General features: G+C 40.0%; 1 protein-coding gene across 8 annotated transcripts in view; it reads right to left on the reverse strand.

The window, feature by feature from the left end:
- The window catches only part of MACROD2 (mono-ADP ribosylhydrolase 2), an 882,739-nt gene that overhangs the window by 63,627 nt on the left and 798,580 nt on the right, over positions 1 to 20,532 (reverse strand). For 6 of the 8 annotated variants that reach the window (XM_032103642.1, XM_032103645.1, XM_032103643.1 and 3 more), the window contains 2 exons: positions 16,401 to 16,442; positions 8,198 to 8,266 (listed from right to left, as the gene is read on the reverse strand). In XM_032103642.1, coding sequence (XP_031959533.1) covers positions 8,198 to 8,266; positions 16,401 to 16,442 — 111 coding nt within the window. The remainder of the gene's footprint in view (positions 1 to 8,197; positions 8,267 to 16,400; positions 16,443 to 20,532) is intronic. The other 2 variants (XM_032103644.1, XM_032103639.1) reach the window with 1 other exon arrangement.

The raw sequence follows: 20,532 nt of genomic DNA on the forward strand, positions 1-20,532 counted from the left end.
CTGTGCTTCTTTCTTGTATAACAAATGCAAGTGCAACCAAGATCTGGCAGACAAGGGACGCCAGTTTTCAACTATCTTTTTTACAGCACAAAAATACTGCCATGGTAATCATGGCACTAATGACGTGAAGGTCCTTATAGTATAGCAGAGAAACTAATTAATGAGAAAATTTAAAATATAGGCCTTGATCTGCATTCTGCACACAAGTAGATACGCTGGCATCAGTGGAATCCCTAAAATGTGAGAAGAAAGTACATGTACATCCATATAGACACTTGAGATCATACAGCCTGCAACTATTTTCAAACTATTCCAGTGGCAAAATAATATTAGACATAAACCAAGAAGCACATACACACAAAGGCCATTATTGCAGAACTACAAACACATTAAAGTGAATCATTAGGGTGGTGGCCTGAGTTGCTGAACATTTTCAGTTTGCACTTTAATTTCTTTTAATTAAATTATGATTTAGGTCACTTTTAATCACTACTTGTATTTAACCCCTTTGGGGTACATTTTAAAAAGGGTTAATTATGAGTTATCTGCAGTAATTGTTTAATAGAGTTATGAGACTTCTTCCCTCTGTGCTGCTTCAACAAACTACTGTGCTGCAGGTGCAGCCCTGAACATGCTACTGTGAATGCACCCAGCCCAGTGAAGCTTGTCAGCCCAATAAATAACAGGGTTTCATTTCCACGCAGCATTTTGTCCAGGAGTGTGGGAAAAGAATGAAAAACCTGTAGCTTGAGTGGCTTATCTCAGAGGTTAAAAATAAAATGATTGTATTGCACCTATTTAACATCCTGAGAAATACAAGAGTCTCAGCTAAAGCCTGCTGAAGTCACCACGCATGTTCCCCCTGCTTCACTCTTCTGTGGGTCATAAGACAACTAACTCAGCTTCATCATACCTCTCCTGGCTAGGGAAGAACCAGGCAACAACAGCTACAGCATCAAATTAAGTCCTGGGAAGACAGGAGCATGCCCGTTTGTCTCAACTCACTGCTGGGAACATGGTGCTCAGCTGGCTTTTCACTGGATGTAACTCTCCATTGACTCAGATTGTGCAATACAGGTGCTGGGCAAGGGATGTGGAACATTTCATTGCCAATGATGCTGAGCATCACTATTCCTGTGATGGTTCAAAACAAATGAAGGGAGACATCTCCTGGAAGCTTGAGCTGACCAACACAACCAGAATATGGATGGATATCACACCCTAGATGTCACAGGCAGTCTGTGCAGAGAACAAAGATAGAACTGGCATTTTGATGCAAAAAAATACACACACTGTGGTGCACAGTATTACTACTGTTCTCGTAGTGTATAAAAGTGGACAGAAATTGCTCCTGTGAGTTGATGCAGAGTTCACAGCACTATAGAGAAGTCCTAACTCCTGGCCCTACAATTAGCCCTATCCAAGAGACAGAGAAACAAAATGACCCCGTGAGGGCAAGTGCAAAATAAACGCACAAATTTTATTGTTACTATATAGATTTACTCTTTGTTCATACTTTTACAGTTTGCCTAAGATCTGAGTAACTATGTACCATGACAGACAGCCACATGGCTTCTTTTCCAAGCCACAGTCAAAATAAAACTTGAGACCTATTTTGATTTTTCACAAATTGAAGAAACAGACAGAGAAGCCACAGAGAAGACTACACTCATAAAAAACCCACATAAAAAGCAAACAAAACCATGGACTATTTGGCATCAGTATTTCGGAATGAAGGGACCAGCCCCATCTTCTGCACTGGACCCAAACAATTGTGACGGTTTACTGTTATTCACATCACGCCTAAAAATGAGCAATGAATTCCTTGACAGATGAGTCCCCTGCAGGTGACTCGGGGTGTGTCACTGTGTAGAATTCTCCTCTGACAACACTGCATTAGTCACCCCAGTAACTTAGTCTTTTGCACCCTAGCTCATCTCAGAAGGAAGACAATCTACTCTGAAGCACTCAGGGCGAAAACAGGAATTGCAAGTGTCTTCCTGGTTCTGTTACACAGATGTACATTCAGTTGCTAAAAGAAACCCAAATGGGTAAATGGCCAACACAATAGGACTGCACATCACCTGTGGAGGCCAAAATGAGCTGCGTTTTCCAAGCTCTGCACAGCCACTGCAAGGCAATTCAATGAAACAGCAGAAGCCACTTCACCGATGAAAAGAATCTTCTAAGAAATGTTTGCTCAGAGAGAAAATACAACTGAAAATACAGATAACAACCTATTTTACTCCTGGCTAAGTGCAAGGTGATCACCTAATATTCTGAAAGCTGCAATCAGTCAAGACAGATGGTAGACTTCAAAACAGAAGCAAAAAGAGAAGCTATCAACCACAGTGGATGGAGGTTAATTGCCACTTTTTAAATATAACCCATCTGCATTAAGGTGAACTGTGGTGGTGCAGGTGGCTCCAGCCACTCTGTCTCCTGAGGAGAATGCAGACAATCAGCTGTGGTGGTCAGCAATCCAAGCTTAGTATATCACTTTGCGGTTACGGTGAGAATCCATGATTCCTTTATTCTGGTATTTGCATGTTTTCCCCTGATAAGTTACTGTTTTCCCCTCCCAGTTTCATGTATGGAGTTACATATATTCATTTCCCTTGATTAATATGCATATGTTCTAGAAAGTTCTTTGTTCCTCGATGCCCCATTGGATCCTTCCCTAAGTCCCTCCTATGTGTTGTTCCCATTGGTTCCTTTACTGTCAACCCCGCCTACTTGTCCCTATTCCATTGGATGTAATCCCTTTCCCTGCCTGTCTCGTACTGAGTATAAAATCCCTGGACCCTCCTATCAACTTGGCTCTCCGTCCCTGTCACCTGAATAAACGTCTGTGTGGAACACATACGAAGAGTCCCCTCTCTTTTACTTCTTCACCTCTGCTACTGCGTGTGCTCACAACAGTTCAAGGGTGAGGAGCATACCCTGTCTGCCTGCATATATTTGTGTGTGCCTGCCGTAGTGTGGACGGGTCCGTGGCTAGACCTCTGGGCTCTCTTTTGGACTAGCACACAGCACACCGTTAGTGGAACATCTCACAGACATGTTTGATACACATCCTTCCCAGGGAATTTCTTCTGTAGTACTTTATCTTCATTTAACATTTTACTAAAGGATTAGGTTTGGTGGCAAAAAGAAGACACTCAGTTCTAAGCTATCGTAATAAAAAGCAGCACTCTTAAGGCTGAATAAGTGACTGTGTGTTTTTTGAAGTATAATTATGTGACTCAATGTTCATTTTTAGTACATTATGATTGGAGCAGAAATTCACTGAAGAATATGACTGCCCCATGGGATGCAAAGTAAGAATGTAGCTACAATTTATCCCGGGATAAAAGAACTGCTTGCTATAAACTGCAGAACATATTAAAACTAATCAGAAGTCAAATCTAGATAATATTAATTCATATGTTAAAGAGAGAGACAATCAGGCCTGCACAGTTAGAAGAGCCTTAGAAAAGATGCTTAGAACATCTGTGTAATGGCAAGAAAGAGCAGCTACTCTGTGCATCCCACCAGCTCCAGAGAGGATTGAGCCCACCTTGGAGGGATGTAGCACAAGCCAAGTCCCATGGACTATGGTGGGTGCATACACTAGATCCCTCTCCATGAAGCTAGGGAGTGAGCAGCACAGCTGCAAAATTCATGGCACATAAAGGAGAAGCAGGAACAGGAAGCCTTATGTTAATCTCAGAGGATTAAGCCATAGAGGTTTATTTTCTAGTCCCAAGACTATATGCTTTTTACCATTTCACAAAAACTTTTTGTGTGTCTCCCTCTTGATGAAAATCCTACTAAATGGCCATGACCTGCTGGACCAATGAGTTGTCAAAATAAGATATAGTTTTATTTTGCCTTATTTCTGCTATGTATTTCAATCACCAGACTGACATCTCTCATGGACAGAGCATCCACCAAGTCAGGCAGGTGCCAGCTGGTGAGCCTATATTTCTGACACAACATTTAGACATGTGATGTTAGCTTAGAAAGCCAAGAGGCCAGATTGTGATGACCCCATCAGGCAAAGGAACCAACACCATCGACTCTGTTAAAGGTGATTTGTGTTCCTTTTGACCTTTGTGGTTTGGCTTATTCATCAACCTGTTCTCCTTCCCACCAAGTGAATGGAAAGCAGACAAAGTTCATCCTGGACAAATAACTCCAACAGACCTGCTCCTTGCACAGGTGATCCTGGGAGACTGACAGCCTGTCAGTCTATCAGGATGAATCAGATCATTCATCTGGGGAGCAGCTTTTGAGAGAAGCTGGAGTAAAACAACTTCCGGAGCTCCAGTTCTGTCTCCGCATCCCTTGAAGGAGGGCAAGGAAATGGCTTTTGCAGCATGGATTGATTATTTTTCTGCTGGAGGAAGAGAAAAAGCAGGCAATTGTGCTGCTGTTACTGGATGTGTTACTCATCTTTGATACAATATTGATCTCACACAGACCATGAAGGGAATGGATGGGGCAGCTCTTGGGCAGGCTCTGCTTTATATCTGAGAAATCCCATAAAGAAGGAAAGGGCAAACAGTTTTGCTTCTCCCACTATCGGAAAAATTTATTGCACACACCATGCTGTTCACTAGATAAGGGAGGACATGTGGGGAGGTAGGTAAGAGAAACAAGGAACATTTAAAATTTTTGTTTTGTTAGGCTTTTGTATAAATGATTTGCCTTAGCTTGGTGACAATAAGTAGGATGAGAACGGGTGACTGTGGCATTTGTGCCAACTCATGGCTGCTATGCTGTGACAAGTACTGCCATTTTATTTATGTAACCACTTTAAGATTACATTATGAAGCTACTGAAGTAAGATGTGTGTATGTTTTGTTTAGTGCCGAATGTATTTTGTTCACCTGACACTTTACAATCAGTCAATCAATGAATGCACCTGACCAAGGGAAAGACAAAATTATCCCTGCCTGCTTTTACTCTCCCAGGATGCGGGAAAGTGGTGGGAGAAAAAAAAAAAGAACAAAAAAGCAGAAAATTATATGGCAAGTTTGCACATGTCAAACCTGAAATACTGCAGGGAATCTGCGAGTAAAAGATGTTTCCCAGTCTATCCATTTTCACAGACAATACCTCTGCAGTGAAAATCTATGGAATACAACCACTGACATAAGAATCTGCTGTGCAGCTCACACTTTTCTCTACCAACAGTCTGGAGGCGGAGAACAATATATTTAATAGCATAATAACAGACACCATTAATACTTTAGTGGTTCGATGTAAGATTGCTTTCATTAGCATGTCAAATGTTTATTTTAGCTTACTGCAAAACAAGCTCCTTACTCGCCTTTCCTTGATTACAAAGAGGGTAATAATAAAGGAACTTACTGTACCCAATCTTCTGTGGAGGTTTTTACACGCACTGAAAAGATATTGCTCCATTGCCTCTAGCCAATGAACCAGCCTGGTGAGCTGGAGAAAAATATTACAGCAGAAATATTGCTGAACTCAGTGGAATAGGTTTCAGAGACTGCCACGAGGGCAGACATGAGGCTGATATCATTGCAAGTTGTACTCCCATCTTCAATCTAAAAGGACACTCACAACCAATCAGAGTAAAATACATTGGGTTCTTCCCATGTCTCAGTATATATTTGTTAAATATTTTATAGCTGGTCATGTTACCGAGGGGAAAATAATACCTTATGTTAAATTTGGACTTGCTTTTATTGTTAAAAGGTAGGAGTTAGGCTTTTGGGGGTTTTTGTTTGTGGTTTGTTTTTTTTTTTTAGTATTTGTTTACTTTTTTGTGTGTGTGATTTTGGGTGGTTTTTTCTTTCCTCTCTCTCTTTTTTTTTTTTTTTTTAAAAAAAAACCCAAACAAAACAACCTGGGGTACCTAAAGTGAACTATCCCAAATTTTAAACACACCACAAAGCACTTCAGTTTTACCCTAAGGGAAATTCAACCAAGTTGACCTCAGGCAGAGTTTGGCTTTGTTGTGTTTTATTCAAGACTGTTTATATGCATAAGCTACTCAGTTTTTCCATTAAAAAGAAAAAAAGGTAGCTTTTTGGAAGTGAAGACAGACCCCTACCTAAATAAAATTACTCAGACATGTAGTTGTGGTTCATGTTACATATTCAGAACTTTCATAATCTTCAAGGTGCTCCATTAAAAGTTCTTTTTATTAGTCAAAACCAACAGCTAATAATTGGACCAAGAGAAACTAAATCCTCTTCTCAGACAAATACATGCAAATCCCATTTACTTCAATGGAAATGGCTCACAGGTACGATACATTAGACTCCAGCCACCTGGCAACTTGACAGGAATTCAGTGTCTGGAGCCCACTTTCTTGTCTTCTCTTCCAGAGGCACAGATAATGCCAAAGAAACCCAATCCAGGTTTCTCCACAGGCCCCTCAGCAAACACTTTAATCACCTATTCTTTCCTCCATCACAACTCTCAAGGCCAAATTTAGACTTTCAATCCTAAACATTACAGGTTTGGTTCCTGCCTAGGAGATGGGGGATCTGCCACTGGCTATATTAAATCTTGCAGCAGTGATTACGTTTTACAGACTTCAATTCTGCACCAGCAAAATCTTCTGTATGGCATCAAATTCAAGGAGTTCAGGCATTTTACAGCTCAGGAGTAATGCAATAATTCTATTGCCATACTGTTTACTTTGCCCTTCCAACATATTTATTTGTGCTTCACAAAGTGAACTGTAGGTCACCAGGAAACATGGATAGGCACAGAGAAATAGGAAACAGTATCTAGGGAGCCACAGAAAGAATGAAACAACATCATCAGTTAATTTTTGAATGGAAGGAAAAGCTTACACTTTGACAATACTTTTTCTCTTCCTTTTGTTTTGCTTTGGTTTCTTTCAAGACACAGATACAGGGAAAACTCTTAGCCACACTCCATGTAAGAATATATTGTAGAACAGCTATTGCTCTGCCTGTTTAGGAACACTGAAAGTGTCACCACGATCCCACCTGTGGGTTAGCCCCCATACAAATGGACATGTGGTTTGTCATCGCTAAATTCTCTAATCCAAACATAAAATTGGTATTTTAATTTAATCTGGGTTCAGTGCAGCATGAAAGGAAAGACACACAGGAGTGATGAAATTTCTTGGGTCCCTCCACACCTTCCAGGTGATGACAGCTATTGCTTTAACTACTTGCCATTAACAACCAGCCACAACATTAGTGACAGGATGTTACTAGCAGTTACTTAAAATGATAGATGTTAACCCTTTTCTGCTCTTTGTGACTCACACTATACACTAGTCAGAATATTTTAGGAGCTGCTAGGTCAAAATGCTGAAGATTGTGGAGCCACTGGTTGAGGCGCAAAATGAGATGTGTCATTTGAGGAATATTAGGTCAAAAAGAACCCATGATAAGGAACTGATATGGATTAAAGATTAAAGTTCCTCCTTTTAACTATTTCACAGAAGGGGAATTTCTTCAGCATTGGGGTGTTTTGCTCTTCCACATCTCTGAAAGCAGTGTGAAACTGTGCACTCTGAAAATAAGCCTTTGATGTTAACATCTTTAATCAACTCTCCCAAAGAGATAGAGATTACGAAAATACACTTTGATACAGTTTGACAACAGCATAGACCACATTTACATCCATACACATGGACAAGCTTCCCTGAGCAGACTCAAGTGGAGGAAAGTATCCTTAGAGGAGCAACACTATAGGCATAACGTTAATCACCTGTGACTTCTAACTGCGGATAGATGCACTACACTGTGTAAGGTCTAGAAACATAAACACTGTAAAAAGGAAAACAGAAAAAATTTCTTGTAGAAAAGGAAAGTGATGATTATATTGCTCCATGTTTAGCAGCAGGTACCTGGCCAGCTTAACCAATCAGACTATGACCCAAGCCCTGTACCATGTGGATTGCACTTCGGCTTTTAATTACATTGTCAGAACAGGTTAGAGATAAAACAGCAGCAATTTATTAAGATGTATCAGCAATAATCAGTAGACTATCATACAAAAATAGGATTTGTAATTGTGAATCTACCTTAGGATGAAATATACTACATAAGATTTATCCAGGCCAAAAAGAACTTCCCAAGTGTGCAAATGGCATTCTTAACTGAAAGCTTTCCAGTTCTTTCCCAAGAATTCAAAATAAACTTTTCCTCCAAATGTGAATTGATTAATATCCCTGACAAGCTGTTAGACCACCTACCTTCAGCATCATCCTGCAGGTCCTCAGGCTGCTCTTCTTTGCTCTTTGTGGGAGATGGAGGCTGGCCTTCTTTAAACATAAAAAATTATAAATTACATATGTTATTTGGAAATGGTTTCATTTTATCAGATATTACCATGTGTGATAACACAACTCTATGTTTTATCTCAGCACTCCATTCAGTACTCAATGCCTATCTTTCTGTTATTAAAGTTAATTATTGCATCATCTCTTATGAGATTTATAACATGTATCTGTCTTTCAGTTTGGACTGCACTTTCTCTGACTTTCACAGAACAGAAGTGAAGAAAGCTCATACTGAAATAACATACTGCTTCACAAGCTCTTTATCTCTACAGAAACAGTAATTAAAAACCCGAAGCAAATAATGTTTTAATTTGTACTTCTAAACATAATATTTATTATACTGCATTATGAAACTGTGGAGAAATAATCTGAACGAAATGATTTTTTCTCTCAGCTCAATTCTCCAGTCACTGTTTTAACATAACAAATGAATATAGACTGAAATGAATAATTAAATGAAAGGTAGAGAAATAAATTTGATAGTGAAGTTAAGGAGACGAAAGCTTTACAAGATAGAAACGTTAGGGTTGAAAAAAATCCATTCCAGCCTTTCAGACAGTAGGCAATATCAAGCTGGAGGAATGGGAGTAAAAAAGTAATTGAGGTCCATTAAATGTGAAATCTCCCTTACTCATAGGGACTGAAGTACATAGTGTTTAATCTCAGTTGGTTAAACTTTAAAAATTATGATTTTTTTCTACATATTTTCAAAATATCCTGTCATCATAACATAAATTATGACATTACTGTTTGTTTGCTATGACACACCTCAAGGTACAAACTGGTAGCAGAGAATGCCTGTTAGTAAAAAGGGAGGCCAAGCTAGAAATTAAGCATAAAAGGTATTCATAAATTAAGACATTTCATGCAAGCGGGTTCTCTAATTAAAACATTCTTTGAACATCATTGCTTAACCACGAAAGCAGCGACTGACAGACAATTAAAATTCAATTCATCGCACCTACTGAATGTATTCAGCCGTGATGAGAAAACTACTTTCTGGCATTTGACTTTCTGTCAAACCTCCTGATTCCTTGTGGCTAACTGAGGGCTTGGGTGCAGGAGAAGCCTAAAGAAAGCATATTTTTGTGTGTGCTGGAAATAAAGTTTGACCACTTGTAACTAGGAAACTTCATTCGCCCTTATTGCTGTTGCCATTAGAAAATAAGAATCATGGTATTACTTCAAACTGATTAGCTAATTAACAACTGGGAAAGAACTATCTACACATGTTTTATAAATTGCTTAAGTGTTTCAAAAATTCCCACGGTCTCTTCTGCTGTCACATATATGCCACACAATCATCTACTCTTTATGTTGCTGGAGTTTTAAATGGCTCTTGACAATCAAATTCCCAGCTCTCATAAAGGACTTGGCTCTGCTAAGAACCATAGATCCTCCCCTTTTATGTTCTAGCCTTCCACAATGACATATATCTAGAAACAAAATGCTGAAAATTTCAAAACAGGAGGTATGAAAGTAGTTAGGATGTGAAAAGGGAACTTGCAGATTCAAGGACTGTTGGACTAGTTGGACTCAATGATCCTTGTGGGTCCCTTCAATTCAGGATATTCTATAACTCTAAGAATATTGTGTTCATTCAAAAGACAAAAAGGGAGTGAATGATTGGCTTTGCACGGAGCCCAGGGAACACAGAAACATCCTCTGCCCCCCCTCTTGGAAAACTGGTTATTCGATCCTACTTATGCCCAAAAAACCCAGAAGAGCCATGGATTAGGAAGATGCAAGAAAGCTCAAAATATCAACAAAAATTCCAAAATGGAGATCTGTATGTGAGTAATTAAATTCTATCTCACTTTCTTAATTTTAATGAAAGACCACTATGAAAAAAAAAAGGCTGAACTGATCATTGCTCTTATAAATTTCTACTAGAAGGGAATTTCCATTTCTTTCTAGAACTACATACAGCTCAGAGCATGAAGGGTCCTTAGCAATCAGTAAGTAAAGCCAGTTACTGCAAAGCAGAACAACCCTTGAGGTTTGACTTCATCCCATGTGGTAGACTTCCTGAGTGCACGTAATACAGGACGTCATGTGTCATGTTATCATGTTTGCTCATCTGAATTTGAAATTCAGACACTGTATTTTGAGGAAAACAGGAGTTTTCAAGTGCTAAGATGAATTCTTTTCTGGAGTGAAGAAGGCAGGAGTAACCACAAGAAAATCCGTGGGGAAAAATAAAGGCAAAACCTGCCAAATAAAGACATGCTTTGTCAACCCTTTAAAGGGCTCAAGAGCAATGCTGATAGACTTCAACAAGAACTTTGATACAAAAGAGAGATCCTGAAAATAACCAGACTTGTGATGACTTATTCATGCCAATGCTTTCAATTTCTTTTAAAAAATAACTTGAATATTTATGGTGGACCGTATCAATGGCTTCTTTGGTTCAAATGCCACTCTGAACTACCTACTATGTTCTCTTTTTTGGCTGAGAATAATTCACATTAGGGGACTGAATCAATAGGAATGCTTCAATCAACACTTGCCTCTCTACTGATGAATGGTATCATCTAACCAATCTGTGAAGTTTCCTCCAGTCCCACACGTCTAATGTCAATCAAGTTAAAGTGCAAATGTCCAGCCAGGTCTTTCAGGACTATTAGAATACATTAGATAATAGAACCAACATCTTAATTGACAAGCCAAAGACTGAGAGGGAGGAGGTGAACATTCAGAGAAGTCAGAACTGTTACTATCTTAGTAGATAAAAGAAGAAACGATCTTTTTGCACTCTATAAAGAGCTTTCAAAATGCTCACAAAAGGATGTAAAGGCAGTGTCCCAGGAGAACAAGAGTTCAATCGCAATTTCACTATTTTTTAGCAGACATCCCTTATTCCAGAGACAGAAAAGGATCTATGTTTACCATGATCAAAATACAACTCTTAACCCTTTCTGCTCTCCACCAGTTCCAAACAGTTAGCTAAATATTACAGAAATTTTGTCTGCAAATTTCTTTTTAAAAAGAGCACACCTGGACAGGTGTCTGAACTGATAATATTAAAAGCTTTTCTAATTGTGATCATTTGTGCAAAAAGGTTTCTGAGCTCTACTACGGGGAGAAATATTTCTTCTTTATAGGCTAATTCAGGGGGTCAACAAGTCATTTAAATCTCAGTCTGCCTCCAAGTAACCTATTTCCAAAATCCTTCACAACTTCCAAATTTGCCTTGCTGCAAGGGATTGCTACTTTCCTCTCAGGAAAAAAGATACTCCCTCCAAAAAACAATCTCCAAGTGTAAGGGTGTGCATACAGTGGAATATGCAAAAAAATTCTGTATTTATGTATCTTGATTGTAATAGGGTGTTATTAGGTATTAGGCCTTGTTAATGTGAATGAGATCCTTCATCTTTGCCTGTGGCTTCTAAGTAATGAATAGGTAATTAATTAGGATGCTCAGAATAGAAACAGCATAACCAGCAGGGCTTTTATTAGGAACAACTACTTGATGGGAAATGACAGTAGTGTGGCAACAGACTAGAGATGAGGTCAAAAGGCTTTGGTACCTGGCAGAGACTGAAGGTGAACAAGGTTGAGGGAGAATACAGATTCAGAATTGAAAGTTTTTCCTGAGTGTTTTTTTTTTTTTTTAAATGGTAATTGTAAGAGAATTGACTTCTGTCAGCACATAATAACATTAATATGTGGTGACATAAGTCAATTCTCCTACCATTAGAAAAAAAAAAAGGAAAAAGAAAAAAGGAAATTAGAACACTCAGGAAACACTGACTGTTGGGTCATCCAGTCCTTGTTTTATATAGGAAATCATTCACAAAGCAAAGCTGAGATGTAGACCTGCACAGGCCCGGACCTGCTATTACTGTATCTGCCCTTTTGACTCAAACCCTTCTAACACCTACTGCATGACGAATGACAGCCTCAAAGCACTTCAAATTAAATGGTGCCATTAAGCCAGCAACTGTTACAAGACTCAGCATTCAGAATAACAGACTGATAGGTTAAAATCCTGTTAGTCAAATGCCATTACAAGAGTGGATTTGAGTGTGGATATTTAGTAAGAGTGGATTATTTTTATTTTTAAATGTCTTTCTTATTCTAGTATGTCCAGTATATGCAGTGATGTTATGTGATAAACTTGCCAAAATGGTCATTCCTGCTGGGTGATTTTATAGTATCAATGTAGATATTGATGGATATTATCTGGCAGATTGGCTTGGGGATGGTTTTTTATCCCATACTAATTTTTATTTCTGTTTCTGTTTTGTGTCCGGGGTGGTCGCTGCTCCCCCCCCAACCCCCCTAGCTCCAGGAGTATTGCAGTGGGTGAGAACTAACCTGTGGGAGTTGGGGAGAAGCATGGTTGCTTCCTTCTGGTGGGGCAATTTTGTCTCCACGGCCAAGCGGCGCGATCCCTCTGAAGAGAGATTCTTGTTGCCGTGTGTTTTTGCCTGTTTTTTTTCTTTTCCTTTGGCACTGTGACTGGAGCTTACTGGTTTGCTTCTCTGCTTTTCTGCTGCTTGGGAGCCCAGAGCCAGTGCGCGTATCACTGGCACCCGGGAGCACCTGTCCCCTGCTGGAGCCGCCCCCTCTGTGCAGCCTGACCCGGGGACCAGCCATCACAGGTGAGCTGCCCAGGGGAGTGATTCTCCACCCAGACCAGCTGTTCTCTGTCACTGCTTCAGGGCTGCTTGCTACACTGTAACCTGACACCCAAACACCCTGGGGCTTCGGGCTACATCTTGTTTGCCATCCCTGGGTGTGCCTGCCTCTGCTGTTCCAGCTTGCTCTTTCTGAGGTTTCCTGCTGCAGTCCATTCAGTTTCCCAAGTGGCACTGAGACTGGCTGCTTCCCGTCAGTTTGCAAAGGAAGGCCCGTTCTCTCTCTCTTCTGCTGGCACACCCGCCATTACCCCGTGAGGGAGATGCGGCTGAGATCACCCCACAGCGCCCCCTGCAGGCGCGGGGGAATCATCGCAGCCGCCCTGCCCGGCCGGGAGCCACCAGCGCCCCTGCCGGCTGTGAGCAGAACTGCACCCAAGGGGAAAGGGCCTGCTGCAGAGAGAAGGCTGGTGCTGGATTTCTGTTGTGTTTGTTGCTGCTGCTGTCATTGTTGTTTGTTTGCTGTGTTATACATATACGTACCAGTAAAGAACTGTTATTCCTTTTCCTATATCTTTGCCTGAAAGCCCCTTAATTTCAAAATTATAATCATTTGGAGGGGAGGGGGGGGTCATATTTTCCATTCCAAGGGAGGTTCCTGCCTTCCTTGGCAGACACCTGTCCTTTAAACCAGGACACAGATGTAATTAGGATATTCTCTTATTTATTTTGAAGATTAATCAAATAAAAAAGGCCTTTCTGTATGTAATGAGGTATTTGCACTTCAGGGTGGTAGAAACAAAAGATAGATTACTTCTGTAATGTATCCATTACTCAGTAATACACTCATTTGGTAATCTCTTATTTCTTACTCCCAGTTAATTTTCTATCTATTCCTAAAGCCTAATCTGGTGTGCACTGAAGCCAATGGACATATTCCCACTGCCTTCAGCAGACACCAAACCAGGATCAGGGGGGTTTTTTCCCTTTAATTTTTGCCACCAGATTTAAACTAGGACTGATTCTGTAACCTCCATCTCATCATCCAACCACATTCTTCAAAACGTGATTGGTACAGACACAAGAGCCTACAGCTCATTTGTGTCCTTGCATTTCTCTGTATTTTCTCTTGGTCTGATATTGGCCCTCTGAAACACCCAGCCAAAAGGAAGCTGAGGCACAGGAATTTAGGTAAAATTCAGATTTGAATCTCCACCAAAGGTCCTGTACATGTCAGTAGTCTGCAACATGTGCTCTCTAGGAATCCAACATTTCTTTTTCACTTTAAGCAAAAGAATTGGAAGAAACACCCCAAAGCAGGTTGGATATGGACAGCTCAAGGACAAAGGGTTATCAATACTGGTGCCAACTGTTGACTCCATCTGCTGCAGTCATGACCCATGAAGTCAAATGTAATGAGGAATGATTATTCAATTAGTATGTTGAAGTGGTGACTAGAAGTTACTTCTCTATTTTCCCCTTTGAAGAGTAAAAAGCAGATATCCTCCAAACTGGTAAAAATCTGAGTATAAAAATGAAAACTCCCCTCAATGCAAAAATTGTGCTTGTATTTATAATTCCAGTAAACACATCTTACAATCATTAAAAACTCCATACAGAAATAGGTCAAAAAGGAATAACTTTTGTATATCTGCTACACTACTGGGGTGGATATACAAAATATAGTTATTTTTAGCCCTGTAGGTATTGATTGCTGACAGCCAATGCACTGATTCCCAAAATGTCTCCAACTGATAAGGAAATAACCAAGGATGTGCTGTTGAAGCTCATAGCATCCAAGACCTGTGAGAGCAGCTCTGATGTGATCTATCTCATATGCACAAAAGAAAGAGACAGGTAAGGAAATATTTTCCTCAGATTAATTCAGTGATAATTTCCCAGAGTAGCTATGTAGTTTTACCTACAGTAATGAATCTGTGAAGGATACAAGACAAAAAATAAGAGATTGGCTATTAAGTAGAATTGTACTTCTTTTTAGTTCTAATTTAAAATGCTTTTTAAAAATCCCACACCAATTTAATTTGCATAATCTCCATAAAAACAACAAGACAAAAAATGCAAAATAATTTGGCTTATAAAAATACACGTCATGATAAATACAAAAAATGAAATTGGAAATGTTAGATGAATACTGCAAATTTAACTGCAGGATTATCTTTGGCAAATGTTTGTTATATAATGATGGGCTCTTTTTTTCTACTTTTATGTATGTTCATACAACTATATCAATCACACTAACTGTATTAAAATTACTGAAAGTTCCTATCCAGTAATCTTGACACCAAAATGTAATTACAATTATATGTAATAAAATCAACAGGCCAGAACAGCCATAAAAGAATGTACTGATCTGTAACACCTATCTATCTGTGTATATCCGTGTTTTCACACCTATGCATATGCACCATTCTTCAAGTATTTCTAATTTCTAAGGTAATTAGGTGGTTGCATAAATGATCATAATCCATTTGTCTTTAGGACAATCTTGCCAATTTAAGTAGCCAACATACTGCTTCAAAAGCTTTTACCTCTATTTTCTGGCTAGTATATCCCTGCCTTTCTCCACGTGGCTCTTTCTGATCCTGTATGTTTTCATAAAGAGAGCTGGATGTTCCAGTCACTGGACCATGATGTGATCAGGGTCACAAAGACCTAGGGGTATTAGCTGTTTTGGAAGGAGAGGCAGAAGAGTATATCCACATAAAAGGAGGTCCTTCACTGCATAGAGATCCATATGGAACAGATGTTCACTGAGGGCCTCCAGGTGAAGTCAGCAGGGAAAGTATCAGAAGGTCCTGTGGTGGAAGCCTGTTACAAAAAACCTGGTCAAGATTAAGTGGATGAAGCTTTCTAGAAAAAACTAGTGGAAGTCTCCTGAATGGAAGCTTTTGTCCTTATGGGAGTTATCTGATCCTCTGTCCTCTCCTTTTCTTGTTCCTCTGGCCTTTCTTCCCCTTGTACCTATCCATCATTTCCATTTCATGTCATCCACAAACCCTAAACAGTGACACTTGTTTTAAACAGCAAATTATGAGGACCAGGAAAAAATCATCTGAACCATTGTCTGATCAAGCTCAGTGTATTTAAGAGTTTGTGGAAGAGTTTTGCTACTGTTTACATTGCGAACAAATCACTACCACAATTCAGAATGGCAAATGACTCAAGAATTGGTCTATTCACACTTTTTTACAGACGAAGACACTGAAGAATTGTTATTATTTCCCCTTCATGTTAAACTAGCTGTTGATAAAAAGCAATGAAGTATCGCCCAAAAGCTCGTAACAGATGATGACATTAAAAAAGTAGTCTCAGCCAGTCTTACCCTGCAGTATTTATTATCAGGGATGGTTCACCCTAATTTTGTGTTAAAAACCAGAGATGACTGTTGTAACATTGGCAATAATGATTAGGACTGCTTATCTTGACTAAGGCAATTAATTTCTAGAATTTTTTCAGTTTGGTTTATGCTTCAGAGAAGTGATATATTTTAGTGTAACATATTCTTTACTCACCTCTCTCTTCATTCAGCTGAGCCCCTTCTTCATTAGCATCATCTGTCAAAAAAAAATTAGAGGAAAAAGGTTACTAGGAATACTGGCAAACATCTAAAATGAAATATTCCATGTTTCAAATTGCCCATAACTTATCTCCTATTTAACATTTTGCAGTGCAATCTGGAGCTGGATGGGGAAAGGAGGTTTTGATACTGGTTACTACAAGATACAGGAAATGCAGGGAATAAAGACAGGGAATAAAATTCTGCATCATTTACACAATTCTACAAATTAAGACAGGTATAATACGAAATTCCATTCTCTTTCCTGCAGAGCTTTCGGTTTACTTGACACATTTCAGTTTGCTTTGTTTCCTTGGAACAGCTGGCTATGCTAAGAAGAGAACTAGCTACCCTACTAGAAAACCACACAAGGAAGTTACTAAATATTTGCCAGCCAGACAAACTGATTTAAGAACAAAATGATTCTGTGAAGACTGAACTTGGGCTAGCTAGGAACAAAACATTTTTAAGCTTAGGATGAGAGACAAGGAAAGCAGATTCCTTTTGAAAAAGTTCCATTTTGGTAACAAAGGAATTTCTTACAAGTTATTTTGCTGAGTTAAAAAAGGAGAAATTATTAGCCTTAGTTAACATCTTGGTAATTCAATGTTCCAGAGCCTTAATCATCTAATGGAGAGCTCACGGATCACAGACGTTTATGTCAATTATATTCCTGATTCATACAATCTCTGTTTATATCCTTTTAAATGGAGTTGCTGAGAGACTTTTTACCAGAGCCTGTAGTGAGAGGACAAGAGGGAATGGCTTTAAACTAACAAAAGGCTGGTTTAATTGAGATATTGGGAAGAAATTCTTCATTGTGAGTGTGTTGAGGCAGTAGAACAAGTTGACAGAGAAGCTGTGGATGCCCCATCCCTGGAAGTGCTCAAGGCCAGTCTGGAGAGGGCTTGGAGAACCTGGTCTAGTGGAAGGTGTCCCAGCCGATGGCAGGGTGGGTTGGAATCTGATGATCTTTAAGGTCCCTTCCAACCAATCATTCTATAATTCTATGATTTGGGCCTGTGCAAATTCTGTAGCAAGCCCACAACTTCTGTCTGAGGCTTAATATCTTTCAAACAGGAATATATGCATATTATGACGGCCAAAGGAGCTTTGCAATATAATAAGCAGTGCCAATGGAAACTAACAGCAGTATTTAGGTCCAAATTTACAGGGTTAGAATGTTACACCAGAAACTCTGCTGAGATCCAAATGATGTGACTGGCTATGAGGATTAGGCGCTGCTCTTATCAAGATTTGGAGCCTGAAACTTTATTCCAAATATCATGAGAGCAGAAAAAATGGTTAATAATACAGACCTCCGGTGGGAATTATAATTCATTATAAGCATTAAAGTCAGGAGTGTGAGAATTTTCTGAATCTTCAGTACATGGATCTGCATCCACCCTTCTCCCCTTTCCCTCTCATTCAGACATGATCTGGAGGGCAGAACTTTCAGAAGGCACTAAACAACAGCACATTACATTTCTCTTGAGTACATTTTAGTACTGGCCCAAAGGACTGAAAAAAGTCACTGCACATTTTACTTCCTTTTTCCTTATTCTTCAAACAACTGCTTTGGAGGTGAAAAAGGCACATAGGCATATACTGTTCAAATATAAATTTGTATACTGTCTCAGTTTGAAAGACAGGCGTCTGCCAAGGAAGGTGGAAACCTCCCTTAGAGGGGACAATATGACCTCCTTCCCTTTGAATTATTATAAATTTGAAATTAAAGATATGGGAAAAAGAACGACAGGTCTTTACTAGCATGTGTATGTATAACAAGGCAAACAAACAACAACACCGGCAGCAGCAGCAGCAAACAGAGCAGCAGCCCAGCACCAGCCTCTCTCGGCTGCAGGTGGTTTCCCCTTGGGTGCAGTTCCGCTCACAGCCGGCAGGGGCGCTGGGGGCTCCCGGCCGGGCAGGGTGGCTGCGATGATTCCCCCGCGCCTGCAGGGGGCGCTGTGGCGCGAGCTCGACCGCATCTCCCTCACGGGGTAATGGCGGGTGAGACGGCGGAAGGGATGGAAAAAGGGTTTCCTTTGCAAAGCCCCAGGGGCAGCTGATCCCGGTGCCCCTCTGGATAGCGAAATGAGCTGTAGCAGGAGCCTTGGAAGCAGCAAGCTGGAACGGCAGGGACGAGCAGATCCCAGAGTAGCAAACAAAATCTATCAGAAACTCTGGAGCTGTAGCAGGAGCCATGGGGTGTCTGGGCAGGCACTGGGTGTTGGGTTACAGTGTAGCAAAAAATCCAGGGCAGCGGCAGAGAAACGGCGGGGCTGGGCAGTGGCATCCCTGTCTCCCGAACAGGGCCGGGAGAGGCTTCCTCAGAGGGGCTCATGGCTCAGAGTCCCAGGGTTTCCTCTGAGGCACCCGAGCAGATGGTGAAGGGTCCTTTGGTGAAGTCAGGTGTTAATAAGGTCCCAGTGCAATCAATGGCCACTCTTACGAGCAGAGCTTCACTCATGGTAGGAGAAGACAGCAGGAGACGGAACCCCTCAGTGGTGGTGAATTCTCCCCACAATGACTGCAGCCTGTGTCCCCTCCAATGTCGAGAGTGAGAACGAGCTAGAGGCTGTGGCCAGCCCCTTCCCCCAGCCCAAATTCCCGCTGTAACTCTGCCCTTCCCAAGAGAAAATCCCTCAGGTAAGAGAGTAGCAACCAGCTGCACTCATCCCCATCCTCCGTGGCTACATTCTTTGTCTCCCTTAAGTACTGGTCGTTATGTTTTCTCAGCAACAAATGGGAGAGAATTCCCTAAGAGAAAGAAACAAAAGGAAAAATCCTACCCCCCAACATACATATAACCTTAAGGAGCTTTGACAAGTAATTTTTAAGATAAGAAAATGAAAAATATTGTTAAAGCCCATGGGAATTCTGTAGTTGGCTTCAACAGAGCCAGGATTTTCAACTGGAGCTCTGCTGCTCTTCAACAAACTGCTCAGAAAACATTTGGTAACATAGAGATTATTAATTATTCAGTTTCCGATAACATGTTCTTTCCATGGAAGCATTTGTAATGAAATCAGCATGATAAAGTTTCAAATTAATCTAAGATATGACACTAAATCAGCAGAATATAATATCTTAACATACATATATCACCTGCTCTTCTGTGGAAGTTCTTAATTATAGTTCTGTAAGTGACTTGGATAATAAAATTCCCAAAGCAACAGAATAGTTTCTAAGCTGGTGATAATGGACACAGACAAGAAATCTGGTGTTATTAAAAAGTAGGGAAGTCATTATGCAATATAATTATGAAGAGGCAAAGACTGCTTTTGTGAACTAATTGTGAATTAAAGGCTGTTTTTTTTCTGGGAAGAGCTACCTAAGGCTTGCTAAAAGGCAGCGGAGTCTCCACATCATTTCTGAAAATGGAAGTTTGGCTCCAAATAACTTGGTGACATGATCTCTGAGTCATTGTGGTGCCTTTGAAAAATTTACCCCAATCTAGATATGAGTCTGAGTTTCACTTTGGCACACAGCAATCCCCAGCCACTTCATATGTCTGTAATTATTACTCTCACACTATTAATCCATCTGATGGAAGCATTTCCCTGTTAAATATAAAACATTGTCTTTCACTGACCTTGGTGTGGCTGGCTGAAGTGATAAACACCATGTTTAGCTGACAGAGCTCTATGCCAAAACCAATTATTTGACATAAAAATCAGTGGTGTAGAAGTCTATGTCCAAAATGCATTCACTTACCCCCTGAAAAAAATGATATTAAGGACAGTTTCTTGGCAACTGGTTCTGAAGAAGTAAAAGTATTTTTTACTGAAGCTCTACATGCCTAATACAAAGCAAAATCAGTGCCAAGATTACCATAAGATTTGTTATACCTAGTTTTGTTTGATGGGTTTTTGTTTTTGTTTCTGTTTTTCAAATTTTTTTAAATTTTCCTTATACATTTTCTTACCCCATCTAGAGGAAGCCTTTGAAAAGTTTCTTTTTGTTTGAAATACGCACCACAGACATTCAATCCCAAAGCAAAACTGGATAAAATGACAGAAGAACCTAAGAGTGAATCTTTGTCAGCTGCAAACATTTCCTTAAATACATATTGTCAATATTTC

This window comes from Corvus moneduloides, chromosome 3 (assembly GCF_009650955.1).
Source record: "Corvus moneduloides isolate bCorMon1 chromosome 3, bCorMon1.pri, whole genome shotgun sequence".
Lineage (NCBI taxonomy): Eukaryota > Metazoa > Chordata > Aves > Passeriformes > Corvidae > Corvus > Corvus moneduloides.